Source organism: Physeter macrocephalus, chromosome 1, assembly GCF_002837175.3.
Source record: "Physeter macrocephalus isolate SW-GA chromosome 1, ASM283717v5, whole genome shotgun sequence".
Classification (NCBI taxonomy): domain Eukaryota; kingdom Metazoa; phylum Chordata; class Mammalia; order Artiodactyla; family Physeteridae; genus Physeter; species Physeter macrocephalus.
Window position 1 is genome coordinate 68,551,562 of NC_041214.2, and position 14,956 is coordinate 68,566,517.

General features: G+C 34.5%; 1 protein-coding gene across 16 annotated transcripts in view; it reads left to right on the forward strand.

Moving 5' to 3' along the window:
- The window catches only part of NAALADL2 (N-acetylated alpha-linked acidic dipeptidase like 2), a 1,565,958-nt gene that overhangs the window by 865,962 nt on the left and 685,040 nt on the right, over positions 1-14,956 (forward strand). For all 16 annotated transcript variants that reach the window (XM_055083873.1, XM_055083848.1, XM_055083869.1 and 13 more), the window contains one exon: positions 6,210-6,483. In XM_055083873.1, coding sequence (XP_054939848.1) covers positions 6,210-6,483 — 274 coding nt within the window. The remainder of the gene's footprint in view (positions 1-6,209; positions 6,484-14,956) is intronic.

Genomic DNA, 14,956 nt, shown 5'->3' on the forward strand with positions numbered 1-14,956 from the left:
TGAAGGTGTTAGCTAATGCTATGGTGGTAATCATTTTGTAATATATAAGTGTATCAAATCATCATGTTGTACACTTTAAACTTACGTAATGTCATATGTCAATATATGTAAAAACAGAATATATAGAAGATACCAATTATATAAAGGTAGAAACTCAAAGCCTAAGGAATGAACTGTTAAGGACTTATAGATACATACATATTAAATCTATAAAAAGAAGACAAAGGAAGCCACAAAAAGAGAAAAAGGATTGGTGATTACCCTGGAGGCCAGGGTAACTGATGAAATAAAGACTATCTAGAGGGCTTCAGTAATACTGGAGATGTTATACTTCATAGGCTGGGTCATTCTTTCATTATTCTTCATAAGTTATATATGTTATATATTATATATTCAATTCTTTCATAACATTGAAAAATGAAATTATAATACAAAAAGTATATATCTTTTAAATTGAAAGTGAAATAGAGAGTACAAATATCCTTTACTCAGTAATTTTAGCTTAATAGTGAATAATATTTAGAAATTCTCCAGCATTGAGACAAATTACTAATTCTTCATTTGAGTCCCTAAAGTAGCATTTTATTTACCTTTCAAGGCCATGTTGTATAACATAAACACCTTGAAACATTTTTTTTGTTTTGCTTACACTGTAAAGCACTTTGAACCTGAGACTAGCAAAAGAAATGGCAGAGTAAACATCTTGCCTACTAATGGTAGACTTAACAGTCATCAATTGACTGGGCAGAGGAGCAAAAAACAAAATAAAAAAAAAAGAAGTCTAAAGTAGTATTAAAATTTCTCTTCTCTTTTTCTGTTAATGTTGACTGTACATGGTCAAATTTGCATTAATAAAAAGTGTATATTCTGCAAGTCCACTTTATACATATTACAAAAGGATATTATTGATTATTAATTTCCAAATGGCTTTTTCATCAAACTGAGTTAAGTTTCATTTCAATTAGTTTACTTGCCCTGTCCAAAATACTGCAGAAAGAACTGCAGTTAGGAACAAAGAAAGAGAGTTGCAGAGGCAGAGATCAGATACAGCGATGAAAGAACAGGGAAGAGAGCAAGATGAGGGAGTAAGAAATACTAGCCTGTATTCACCCCTCCTCCCCCACCACCAAAAAAAAAAAATTAGATACCCAGGCACTAAAATAGGTCTGGGAGGGCTATGACAACACAGTGGATCAAATAAAAAAAAAAAAAGGAGAAAGGGTTGTGGGGGAGATCAGTTTAGCTGGGACATCCAAAGATGGCTAGGAACCAAGAAGGGTGGAGGCTACTGGTATCAACCATGCAGAGGATGCCACCATGGTCCCCAGTGGTTGGCTCTGTGGAGGATCCTAACAATCTTGTCACTCAGGACTGTAACACTCCAACAGCCACAAACTCCCCACAGCTTTCATGGTGGGAGGCCCCAAAATGTTCATTGGCATGGACTTCAGTGACCTGATGCATAGAGGATACCAGCAGCTTTCACCACTGAGGTAACCAAAAGCCATCACTGCTGCAGACTCCCAGGAGAGGGAGATGCTGCTGTCCCTCCCCACACCCAAAGGAATTGCTGTTGCACAGTCCCCAGAACCAGAGCTGCCACCACCCCCCTAACTGTGCACATTCCCCAGACCTCAGAGCCATGGCTACTCTGCTATACCTGCGCTTTAGACCTGGATATAACTGCCATTCCATGTGTTCTTGTGACTTAGGCAATAGAGTCACTGTCACTGTAGGCTGACCAGTGTCCTGGATTCTGGGAGCTGCTCTCACCCTACAAGCACCTGTACTCCAGACCCTGGCTTTGTGATTGCTCTATGGGTATCCATTCATCAGACACCCATGTCACCCTCACTGTAATAGCCCTGCAAGCCAACCAAGCACCAAGAGGGATCCCTTCAGCCGAAACATCCTACATGGGAGAAAAAGAGATGGGGAGTCCCCAGCAGCCTTTGCTACCAAACAGCCCTCACTGCTACTGTGTACAGCCACAGCCTTGGCCACTGAGGACCCCTACAATCTAATATCAGACAAAATAGACTTACTTTAAAAACTGTAAAGACACAAAGAACGTCATTATGTAATTACAAAGGGATTGATTCATTAAGAGTATGTAACAATTGTAAATATATAGGTACTGAACATTGGCCCCTATATTAAGCAAACATTAACAGATCTGAACAATATAATAATAGTTGGGGACTCCAATACCCAACTTTAAACAATGGATATATCATCCAGACAGAAAATCAGTAAGGAAATATTCAATATGAACTACACTTTAGACCAAGTGAACCTAACAGACATATACAAATATTCTACCCAACAGCAACAGAATACACCTTCTTTACAAGCACACATAGAACATCTCCAGGATGGATCATAATTTAGGTCACAAAACAAGACTTAGCAAATTTAAGAAGTATGAAATCATATCAAATATCTTTTCTGACCACAGTGGTATAAAACTAGAGCTCAATAATAGGAAGAAAGAAAAATTTTAAACATGGAAATTAAACAACATATTCCTGCATAACCAGTGTGTCATGGAAGAAATCAAAAGGGAAATCAAAATACATCTTGAGAAAAAATGGAACAGAACATATGAACACTTATGGGATGCAGCAAAGGCAGTTTTAAAAAGAAGTTTATAGAGAGAAATACTTTAAGAAAAAAGAAAGATCTCAAATATGCAATCTAACTTTATGCCTGAAGAAAGTAGAAAGAGAACAAACTAAGCCCAAAGTTAGCAGAAAGATGAGAATAACAAAGATCAGGAAATAACAGAAATCAATGAAATAGAGACCAGAAAAGCAATGGAAAAGATCAATGAAACTGAGCTGTATTTTTGAAAAGATAAACAACATCAACAAACCTTTAGCTAGACTAAGAAAAAAGAAGACTCAAATAAAATCTGAGATAAAGGAGGAGACATTACAACTGCCACCACAGAAATACAAAGGAACTTAAGAGACTACTATGAACAAATATCAGCCAACAAATTGGAAGCCTAGAATAAAGGATAAAATCCTTCAGAATAAATTTAACCAAGGAGGTGAAAGACCTGTACACTGAAAACTTTAAGACATTGATGAAAAAAATTAAGACACAAATCAATGGAAAGATATCTCATGTTCTTATTTGAAGAATTAATATTGTTAAAATGTCCACACTACCCAAAGCAATCTACAGATTCAATGTAATCCCTATCAAAATTCCAGTGGCATTTCTAAAATCTATATGGAACCACAAAAGACATCGAATAGCCAATGAAATCTTGAGACAAAAGAACAAAGCTGGACACATCACACTTGTTGATTTCAAACTATATTACAAAACTATAGTGATCAAAAGATTATTTTGTCATCCAAACACATCAATGATCTGTTTGATCAAAAATGTTCAATGAAACAAATTAATCATAGAAAATAGGTCAATGGAACAGAATAGAGAGCCCAGAAATAAACCCAATATATATGGTCAATTAATTTTTGACCAAGGAGGCAAGAACACAATGGGGAAAGAATAGTGTCTTCAATAAATCATGTCAGGAAAACAATATACACATGCAAAAGAAACCCCTATCTTACTCCATCATAAATATTAACTTGAAATGGATTAAGTACTTAAATGTAAGACCCGAAACTGCAATACTCCTAAAAAGGAATACTTCTTGACATTGGTCTCGGCAATTTTTTTTTTTTTTTTTTTTTTGGATAAGACAACAAGCACAGGCACAAAGCAAAAATATACACGTTGGACTACATCAAACTAAAAAGCTTATGCACAGCAAAGGAAGTGATTAACAAAATAAAAAGGCAACCTATGGAATAAGAGAAAATACCCAACATATAGCTAATAAGGGGATAATATCTAAAATATATAAGAAAATATATCTGATAAGGGATTAATATCCAAAATATATAAGAAACTCACACAATTCAATAGCAAAAAAAAAAAAAAAAAAAAAAAAAAACCCAAACAATCCAGTTAAAAACTGGGCAAAGGACCTTAATATTTCTCCAAAGAAGATACAGAGATGACCTATAGATACGTGAAGGGTTCTCAACATCATCAGGGAATACAAAGCAAAACCACAATGAAATATCACCTCACACCTGTTAGGAGGTCTGTCAAAAAGACTAGACAGCAAATGCTTGTGAGGGTGTGAAGAAAAGGTAAAATTGTACACTGTTGGTGGGAATGTAAACTGGTAGAACCATTATGGAAAATAGTATAGAGGTTCCTCAAAAAATTAAATCTAGAGCTACCACAATTCAGCTATACTACTTCTGTGTATATATCCAAAGAAAATGAAATCAGTATCTAAAAGAGATATCTGTACTTCCATGTTTATTGCAGCATTATTCACAATAGCCAAAGTATGAAAACAACCTAAGTGTTCGTGGACAGATAAATGGATAAAGAAAAGTGCTATGTATATATAATGGAATATTATTCGGCCTTAAAAAAGGAGATCATGCCATTTGCGACAATGTAGATTAATTCAGAGAACACTGTGATAAGTGCAATAAGCCAGACCAAGAAAGCCAGAGACTGTATCATATCACTTATGTGTTGAATCTTGAAAGAAAAAAGTCAAACTTGGAAACAGGGTAGAATCATAGTTGTCAGGGACTGGGAGTTGAGGGAAATGGGGAGATGTTGGTCAAAGGATAGAAGCCTTCAGTTATAAGATGAATAAGTTCTGAGAATCTAATGTATAGCATGGTGACTATAGTTAACAATACTGTATTCTATTCTTGAATTTTGCCAAGAGAGTAGCTCTTAAGTGGTCTCAACACACACAGGCACACAACTAAGTAACAAAAGTGAGTTGATGGATGTGTTAATTTGATTGTGATAATTATTTCACACCATACATGTATATCAAATCATCATGTTGTACACTTTAAATATATACAATTTCATTTGTCAATTATACCTCAAAAAGCCTCCTCACCAAAAAAAGAAAAAAAAATACAAGGCTGACCAGTATTATTCAGAATAAAAAGTAGAATTCTTCCCATAAGTTTTTCCATAAAATTTCCATGACACTGATGATTGGTCAAATTAGATATTTTTTAAAAAAAGAATAGAAATAACCTTAAAAAGATAGAAAACAACTGGTAAATTGTCATCGCACCTTCCTGTATACACCAGTTTTTAAGCTGTGTCAGCAGACCTTTTTTCTCCAGTAATGCTTTCCTATACAATCCTATGTATTTTTTTTTCCACTGTGCCTATTTCTTATTCTTTTTTCAAATATGTTTCATTTGAGGGTTCTTGAATAAACAGGGTCCTAAAATAAGGATGTGTGAGAAAAATAATTTGATGGGCAAAAATGACAACTATAGTAAAATATCCACTTAGGTATTAGTTTGGATAGCAATAAAATGCTTATAGGAAGATAAATTTTTGCCAAAAAAAGAGCTGGTAACTTTGCATTCTAGCCCAAAACAAAGCAAAACTTTATTAAATTTTTATTTTTTAATTTCCCATATCTCATGCTTTTCTAGGTTCTATGCATTTTTTACACAGAGCTTGTCTGGTTTCTAGGATGTCCTAAGCAAAAATAGTGTCATTATGGGTTATGGAATAAGTATAGAAATAAATATATAGACTACACAGCAAGCACACACAAAAATTAACTTCATATTGGTTTGACAATCTGTGGTTGGTTTTACCACAATATACTGATTTTATTGCATATCATTATGTTCATAGCATCATGTAATTTGGCATGTAATTTGTATCAGAAGAGTTCCCTCTGAATCATTTTTTAAATACCAATAGCTGTGTATTAATCACATAGCTTTATATGTAATCATATTAACTACAGTGCAGGACTGTCTCAACCAACATGACTCCTAGTTTTGGAGCCGAGTTTTAAATAGATTATGTTGTTGTCACTAGAAGGATCAGAAGTAATAAAAGAACTAGTTGGTATTAACTCTTCTCTTCTCTGTAGTCCCATAGTCCTTTATTAGTTCTTAATTTGAGTTTAATTCATTCTGCTTTGATTTTGTATAATTTCTGTAAAGCTCATCACTTCTACCAAATTTTGAATTTCTTGTGTAGTGTCCTGTCTCACACATCTTTCACATCCCACATCTATTAATAATGGTTCGTATGCTGAACTACCACAACTTGAAAGAATAAAGATTTCCGTTTTTTTTTTAGAATATGCCTTTTAAATTTCTTTTCAGAAATTTGGTACAGCTGTACAAAAGTGAAAATGACATAGAAATTTCAAAGAAGATTAAGACTCAGTGGACTTCTTTGGGCCTAGAAGACGTACAGTTTGTAAATTACTCTGTGCTGCTGAACCTGCCAGGCCCTTCTCCCAGCTCAGTGTCTCTGAGCAGCAGTGGCCAGTGCTTTCATCCTAATGGCCAGCCTTGCAGCAAAGAAGCCAGACAGCACAGCAGCCAAGATCTGCTCTACTCATATGCAGCCTATTCTGCCAGTGGAACTCTCAAGGTAATATGACCATTTGTCTCTGTCATTTACAGTGAAATGAAATTAGAAAACAACAGCTTTCATCTAAATTGAACTAACTGGCAAGAAGCAACATACCAAAATAACCATTAAATGTTCTCAGTGTGGAGGTGCCAGGAAAGGGGAAGGAAGATTTGAATTGCCTGACCCTTTTCTTGTCATATTTTGAAAGTGAAAACATGTTAGAAGAATTTAATTTAAAAGTGTTGAGTGTGTGACTGAGTCATTCACATTTTGCTTAATCCTTACAGTATGAGTTCATTTCGTTCTTTGGTTCTGAAGAGGCAAATTTTAATAGATCAATGTGGACAGAAAGAATAGAAACGGAAGCAGTTGTGTTTTGAAATTGTGTATGCACACAAGAAATGAAGTGGAAAATTGATGTGATTATTCACACATTTAAGATTTGACATACAGTGTGTCTGCTTTATGATGGAAAATATAAACAAGGGACCAGGTGTGAATTATTGCTTTAGTCGTTCTGGGTTAGCTGCTTTTCTGATGTGGTGGTTTTTTGGCATTGTGGTGAAGTGCACAGCTTCTAGAGCCATGTGGACTAGTTTCAAATCTCAGCTCCCCAATTACCACTGTTAATTAAGCATATAGGGATGAGTTTTCTCATCTCTGTAATGGGGATAATAATAGTTCCAGCTTCATAAGCTTGTTATGAGAATTAAATTAATTAATATATGTAAATCTTGGAGGATAGAGCTTAGCCTATGGTAAGGACAAGAGAGCAGTTTGATACCATAGCATTTAATTGGTCACTAGTTTCCTTTATATAGGCAACTTTTCCAACTCCATGTAAAAGTCTCAGTTGAATAAACACACTTAGGTTTTTTATAAAACCATTGATTTCTTCTATAGATTTTATATGAATGAAATGCTGTTTCTGATTGTTGATTATTGGCACAGATTTTTAAGAATCTAACTTATTATTAACTCTGATTAAGATGATTAATTTAAATCACTTAAAGTGACATTGCAGAAATACATGCTTGTTCTCAATTAAAAAAAATTTTTTTTCGGGTGTGGCATGAGGAGAAGCAGCTAACCACTGCTTTGGCATTTTTCTTGTTCTGTGTTGTAACATTCTCTGATATTTAGCAGAACCACATATAACCAGCACCACCTTGAAAGCCTTTTTATTAATTAAAAGTTAACATAATATTAAATGTCTGTAATATTTCTAGTGTAGGACTCATGATTTGACTTGATGAATATACACTATGTGTGATAGGCAATAATGGAAAAGTACCTGCGTACTAATGGAAACAGAGGGAGGCCGCCAGCATTCTTTCTTCGGTTCAGAAACTTTGTTCTCAAGTCGAGATTCTAAAGTTACCCCACATATTTTAGACTCCCAACCCTGCTTAAGCCCCACACATTTCCAGGCTCCTATTTATCCTGGTTGATTCAAGTACAGCACAGTCATCTCCTTCCTTAAACAAAAGCATGTCCAAAACACAGAACAACAAAACCTCAGAAGCTTGAGTGGATCCTTGGAATCACCCCCATCTATTTTCTTTCCAATTTCCTCTGGCAAACATTCATTATTCCTCGACTGAGGTGATATGGAAAAGCCGTGGAACTATAGCTTGTGTCTCAGTTGCCTCAGTGTGTACCTCTTTAATAATCGCCTGGGCACATTGGATTTTCTTTTTATATTCCTGTGTAACAATATCTCTGAGGGATTTTCACACATTTATCTTATCAGTTATAAGTGTTTAAATTTTCTCTTTGTTTTATATAAAAGAAAACCAAGGTCTACTATAGAATCATGGAAGTAGTTAAGTGTCTGTGAAGTCATAAGTCATAAGTCATAAGTATTATCTTGGTAGGAATGTAAATTGGTGCAGCCACTATGGAAAACAGTATGGAGGTTCCTCAAAAAACTAAAAACAGAATTACCACATGACTGAGCATTTCCACTTCTGGGTATATATTCGAAGAAAACAAAAACACTAACTCAAAAAAATACACCCACCCCAATGTTCATAGCAGTGTAATTTTTTACACACACACACACACACACACACAGGTGCCCACACACATGGAATATTACTCAGCCATAAAAAATGAAATTTTGCCATTTGAAACAACATGGATGGACCTGGAGACTATTAGGCTTAGTGAAATGTCAGCCAGAGAAAGGCAAATACTCTATTTTATCACTTATGTGTGGAATCTAAAAAATAACATGAATGAATATCACAAAATAGAAAGAGACTCACAGATATAGACAACAAACTAGTGGTTACCGGTGAGGAGAGGGAAGGTGACGGGCAAGATAGGAGATTAAGAAATACAAATTACTATGTATAAAGTAAATAAGCTACAGAGATATATTGTACAGCACAGGGAATATAGCCAATATTTTATAATAACTTTAAATGGAGTATAATCTATAAAAATATTTAATCACTATGTTGCATACCTGAAACCAATATAATATTATAAATCAACTATATTTGAATTAAAAAAATACCATTTTTAATAAAGAAGTGCTGAAAAAGATTTTAAATAATATAGCTATTAAAAGTGAGAAATAAAGTTAGCTATAGATGTAGTAGTGTATTCCATGATTGAAATATTAGTCCTAGATAGAAGGGAATAATGTTAAAGGAACTAAAATGCAATTATGGATAAAACAAACACTTTGTATTTGAAGAACATAATTTAAGAAATTAACTGTGCAAATTAGATGACAACACTGGCAATAAGTATTTTTAGAATTATGTTAATAATTCAAATCTATTACACTAAGCACATAATAATTTAAATATTTATATAAATAAAGGACATAGTGTGATATTGACTTTTTAAACTTTTACTATATTAGTATTATAATTTTCAAAAGCAAAGCAATTTCTTGGTGACTATTTTATATGCATATAGTATACTTGCATACATTTTATATACATGTTTTGATAGGTGTATTACTGAAACTCGCATATTCTAATTAATAGGACACTGGTGAATTTTCTGTCTCTTCAGACTATTTCCCAATTCAATCAAGCATGAGAGGTTGCTGCTGATGATTCAGGCATACCTACTTTTTGATTTTGAGTACATTGTGTTTGCATGAATTTCTATCAGGCAGCACCATTAACAAGTTCTTAAATTATTCTAGTCTGACTGCCAGCAAAGCTCCCCACTACTTTTGCTTTTGACAAGGTTATTTGTAGAAGAGCCATGCCCTTTTTCTTTGAAGAGCTGTCATGTCCATTCATCATATGACCGTTTTGTATAAGCTTCCAATTTTTGCTTTCTGCTAACAGTCTAAACAGCATTTGTGATATCTGAGATCTACTTCGAAAACCTACTTAGTGCCAGCATGATGGATGGCGTACTTTGCAACTTTTTGTAATTCATTGTGCACTGGAAAGGTGACATTGTTTACCCCATCATAATGACAGGTGGGTCAGTAAAATGGTCCTAAGGAGAGTTGTCCTGTCAGATGCAAAATACATATTAAAATGGATACATAAATAATTTAGCATGAGTGAGGTTAGCTTCAGGGAATAAACAGTAATTTATATTTTTATTAAAGGGAAATATCAACTATAATATCATCATAATGTTAAAGACATTGATAGTGCTGGCAATGTCTAGTCAGTTTTACAAATAGAATATATGGCTTTATGTAACTCCTGTGCAGTTATTTCTTTTGTCATTTGTGAAACCGGTGCAGGTACAGAAAAGCAAAGGGAACAATTAGTATTTAATATAGGTTGGTCAGATTGGGTCTACCATGTTCTTACTTTGAATAAGGGATTTGTTTTTATTCCAATACATTTTATAAATTTTGAAGTTTTCTTTCTGTTAAGCATTATTTTGTATCAGGAAGACAAGCCAAGTGATGCAGTTTTATGAAGAAACATTTTCAACAATTCATTAGCTGTGCATGAAATATTGTTACCAACACACTTCTCACTATCCCATTCCTCAGAAAACATAGTTCAAGAGCCCAGACTAGCAACCTTCCTTATCAGTTACACATATGTGGATTGGTTGCTTCAATTCTCTAAGCCTCAAAAATCCTTATCTGTATAAGGGGAATAGTAATAGCACCTCAAATGATTGTTGTGAGGAAGAAATGATAGAAACCATGTCAAGGGCCTGGAACTTAGAAGCGCTCAATAAATGTTACCTATTGTTATTAGTAGTTGGTATAAAGTAGATGCATTTAAATGGGAGAAATTAAGAAAATATCAGAACTATATATCATAAAATTTGGAGTACAAATTTTTACCACGTTGTCTGAATACAGTCTTCCTGTCTTCTATTTAACATGACAAATATTAATCATTAGGGAAATGCCTTAAGTATGAATACATAATAAAATAAATATAATTCCCTGACCATATTTTTCATTTAAAACCGAAAGCTCAAATAAATGAAATATTTTATTTTTGAATGCAGAATGGCAAATCATGTCAAGTTGGGCCTGAAGAGCATTGCTTGTCTTTGTTTTGTGAAATATCATGACATAGTTTAACACATGAAATCTGAACACTGCATCAAATATTTTGTCAAAAAGTCTTAAAGAGAAAATAATCGCTGCAAGGAATCCTTGGATAACTTGTAATCAGATGTCTATTTTCTCACAGCTAGGAAAACTTTGTCTTCCTCTTTTATTTTTAATATTCTCAAACAAAGGCAAACTTATCAGTGTTATGGCAGAAGGCAAAGCTATATGTGTTCAGCTCTGAATGCTTCCTGTTACAGGTAAAAATATCAGAAAGCTAAAGGAATAGAATGAGATTGTATTATTGTCTGGGTATGAAGATGAGGCTACTGTCTCACAAATAAAGAAATGTGAGCTTCGAGCAGTTTTTCAATGCTGAAAAGGATTTTGCATTTTATTTGTCTCCCCTCTTTTGTGGAATCCATCTTTTGGTCAATGGTGCACAAATGTGAGATGAATGGCTTTGAACAAAGTTGTATGTAAGTGATTCACTTAAAAAAACTACATAAAATCCCTTGGTTTAATATGACCTTCTGTTTCTGATTTCACGAGCTCTGTGCAGTAACTGAGTTAACAAAATAATTTCAAAGCTGGCTGTTTTTCTTTTTTTTTTTTTTCAAGATAGTCCATGGGATTAGTTTCCACATATTTAAGGTATATATTTTTCCTGGATTTAAAATTTCATAGATAGAAGCATTTACAAATAAAAAAGTGATCTATCACAACATAGTGTCCATAGTGAAATATTTGTTAGGGAGGTTACATCTTATTCCTGGGAAAGAATAAAAGCCTATTTTACGAAATAAAAGTTTACAACAAAGATAGTTGAATTCACCTAAACAGTTAAACTACAATGGACTATTTTTCTCCCTCTTCATTAGAAGAAATATAGCATTTTGAGTGAGAAAGTGTTTGACTACAGATTTCTTTCTTTTTTAAAAAAAATTAATTAATTTATTTATTTTTGGCTGTGTTGGGTCTTCGTTTCTGTGTGAGGGCTTTCTCTAGTTGCAGCAAGCAGGGGCCACTCTTCATCGCGGTGCGCGGGCCTCTCACTGTCGCGGCCTCTCTTGTTGCGGAACACAGGCTCCAGACGCACAGGCTCAGTAGTTGTGGCTCAAGGGCCCAGTTGCTCCGCGGCATGTGGGATCTTCCCAGACCAGGGCTCGAACCTGTGTCCCCTGCATTAGCAGGCAGATTCTCAACCACTGAGCCACCAGGGAAGCCCCTTGACTACAGATTTCTAATTTGACTAAAGTTATTTCTAAAGATTCTGAATCACCATAATTGTTGTTTGACAGAAAATTCTAGGTCAGAATTTTTAGTTTTAATATAAGTTAAAGCATACCACTTACAATGTTTTGATAACATAACTTTCTTAGCAGATTTAATATAGTTTAATTTTCATAAAATGCGAGTATACAGTTTACAAATAAGATTTACCTCATTTCATTGGATGCTGAAAATTCAGTCTTTTCAGAACTAGAGAGATCTGTGCAAAAGTTGATCCTTAGGTTTATGCATTATTTCAATACATTAATATAGTTGATTTTAAAGGAAGCAGAATTCTATCATATTACTTTCATGGTCTCCAGGAAGAATTCTCTTGAATGAATTTGCAATTCCTTCAATATCTTTACCTTAATAAGTTGAGTATCATTTATTAAATAAAGTACCCTTTGATTATTAATCTGTTTTTCCTTGTATTTTAATTTGATACTGAAAGATAAACTGACTGATATAGAATTTAGCCTGCTGGCTGTCACTAATGTAACAAGAAACACTCAACATTTAGCAAGTATATACTGAGTGCCCTTTTTTATGCCGATCACAGGAGCAAAATGATCCATAAGAAAGCTTTGGACACTGCCCACATGTAGCTGGCAGTCTAATAGGGAAAACTTGCTGTTAGGTAAGCAATTACACAACTGCATGGTGCCATCCTGCTATGAAAACTAGCAAGTTACCTAAATATTCTAGGCTCCGTTTCCTCATCTGTATAGTGGGCAGAAATATCGAGAAATATGAATGTTCTGAAGATTGACTGAAAACAACTGGTGTAATCTCCATAGTAAAATGTCTAGCACAGAGGACATAAATGGTTAAGTATTCATTTTCTTTTTCCTTTTTATCATAACAGCCCTGTCTAATTTAACCCTTCTTATAATACACACGTACGTGCATGTGATCTCTCCCTCTCTCTCTCTTTCTTCCTCTCTCCCTCTCTCTTTCTCTCTCTCTCTTCCTCCCTCCCTCTGTCTCTCTGTCTCTCCCTCTATGGTTCTGTATTCAATTTCCAGTTTTCCAACAGCTGGGGTTCCCTGTGAACCTCCTCTTGCCCTTGTCTCTCTCTTGCCGTTACCCACCTCTTGCCCTGATCTTCTTCTGAATTTTTTCTACTTTGCCAAGACCTAGGCACACGCTTCAACCCACATCTCTAATGCATATCTTTTTTTTTTCTAAATTACCTAGAAAATCCTTAAATAGTGCATTTTTTTCTTCCCAACAATTTGTTTTCTTAATTTAGTATACATTCTTTTTTTGTTTTGTTTTGTGGTATGCGGGCCTCCCTCTGCTGTGGCCTCTCCCGTTGCGGAGCACAGGCTCCGGACGCGCAGGCCCAGCGGCCATGGCTCACGGGCCCAGCCGCTCCGCGGCATGTGGGATCCTCCCAGACCGGGGCGCGAACCCGGTTCCCCTGCATCGGCAGGCGGACGCGCAACCACTGCGCCACCAGGGAAGCCCTAATTTAGTATACATTCTTATCCCAGGTTTGCATTATTTTGCCTGTTGACTTTGGAGATTATTGATGTAAATATGGAAATGTAATCCTGACAGAACTTTGCTTCACTTTGGTTAAATTTCTATATTACAGTACTGTTTAACTTAATTTTCTCTCCTTTAGATGGATGTGCTTTATATGTTAGATTATAAAACATTTCACAAGTTGTTAAAAATGATTACTATATGCCAAGACAAGTGACTACTCTGGCTTATCTCTGTTTTTTTCTGCTTTCAAAACATGGTCACTGTACACAAATAAAATAAAATAAATTATTCACTGTGCCATTAAGCATTGCATTTAGGATATCATTGTAGCAAATATTTTTTCAGCATGTGTTTATATTACAGTAATAAAAAGTGATAAAATTGACAAGCCATCCCTTTATCTGACCTTTTACACTGAAGACAGCAGAATGGATTGTGTGTCTCATGCTTAATGCTGAATTCAGTTGGGATATACTAGTTTAGCACACTTGCTGGGGTCCCTTCTGATCGGTTGGGGGTCTATTTTAACTGATTAGTTCTTCCGATGTTCTAGTAATTAAATATTTTAAATAACTAAATATTATTTAAATTATTAATAGCTTTTTAATACTAAAATACTTAATATTTTATATATCTGGATACTTATGCCAACCCCATCTTAACTGGTCTTTATTAGCTAGAATACTATTTTGAGGAGTTTAAAAGGATTGATTAGTGATGTCTGCCACAAGGGTGGGAGGAAGCAGCATTGGCTTTCGTGTTTTAATACATTGTGGTTTTCATAATAAGGTCTATGATGGAAAGCCCTTCAGTGAACTTGAAAAAAAAGAACTAAGAAAATACTAACAACCTTTGAATTTTGAACTCTTCATCATTACTAATATACTATTTTTTTAGAAAGCATAACAGTAAACATGGGAGATTATTCTGATTTTACAAGTTTTTAATAAACATAAGCACTTTAATTTGAAGAATATTCAAAAGCTAGATTACATAAAGTAGCAGTAAATTTCTAAAGTAAAATTTGTATTTAGATGAATCATACTTCTGATAACCCTGTATTTTGTCAGTATTAGAACTGCTTGGGTTTACCATTTCTGACTTTGAGTAAAAAATTACTGTTTTAGTCAAAGCAGGGTTTTCAAATATTCTGTATATTCAGAATGTCTCTTAGAGAAAACTGAGAGGATTCAGAGTGATTGATTTGGTTGAAAA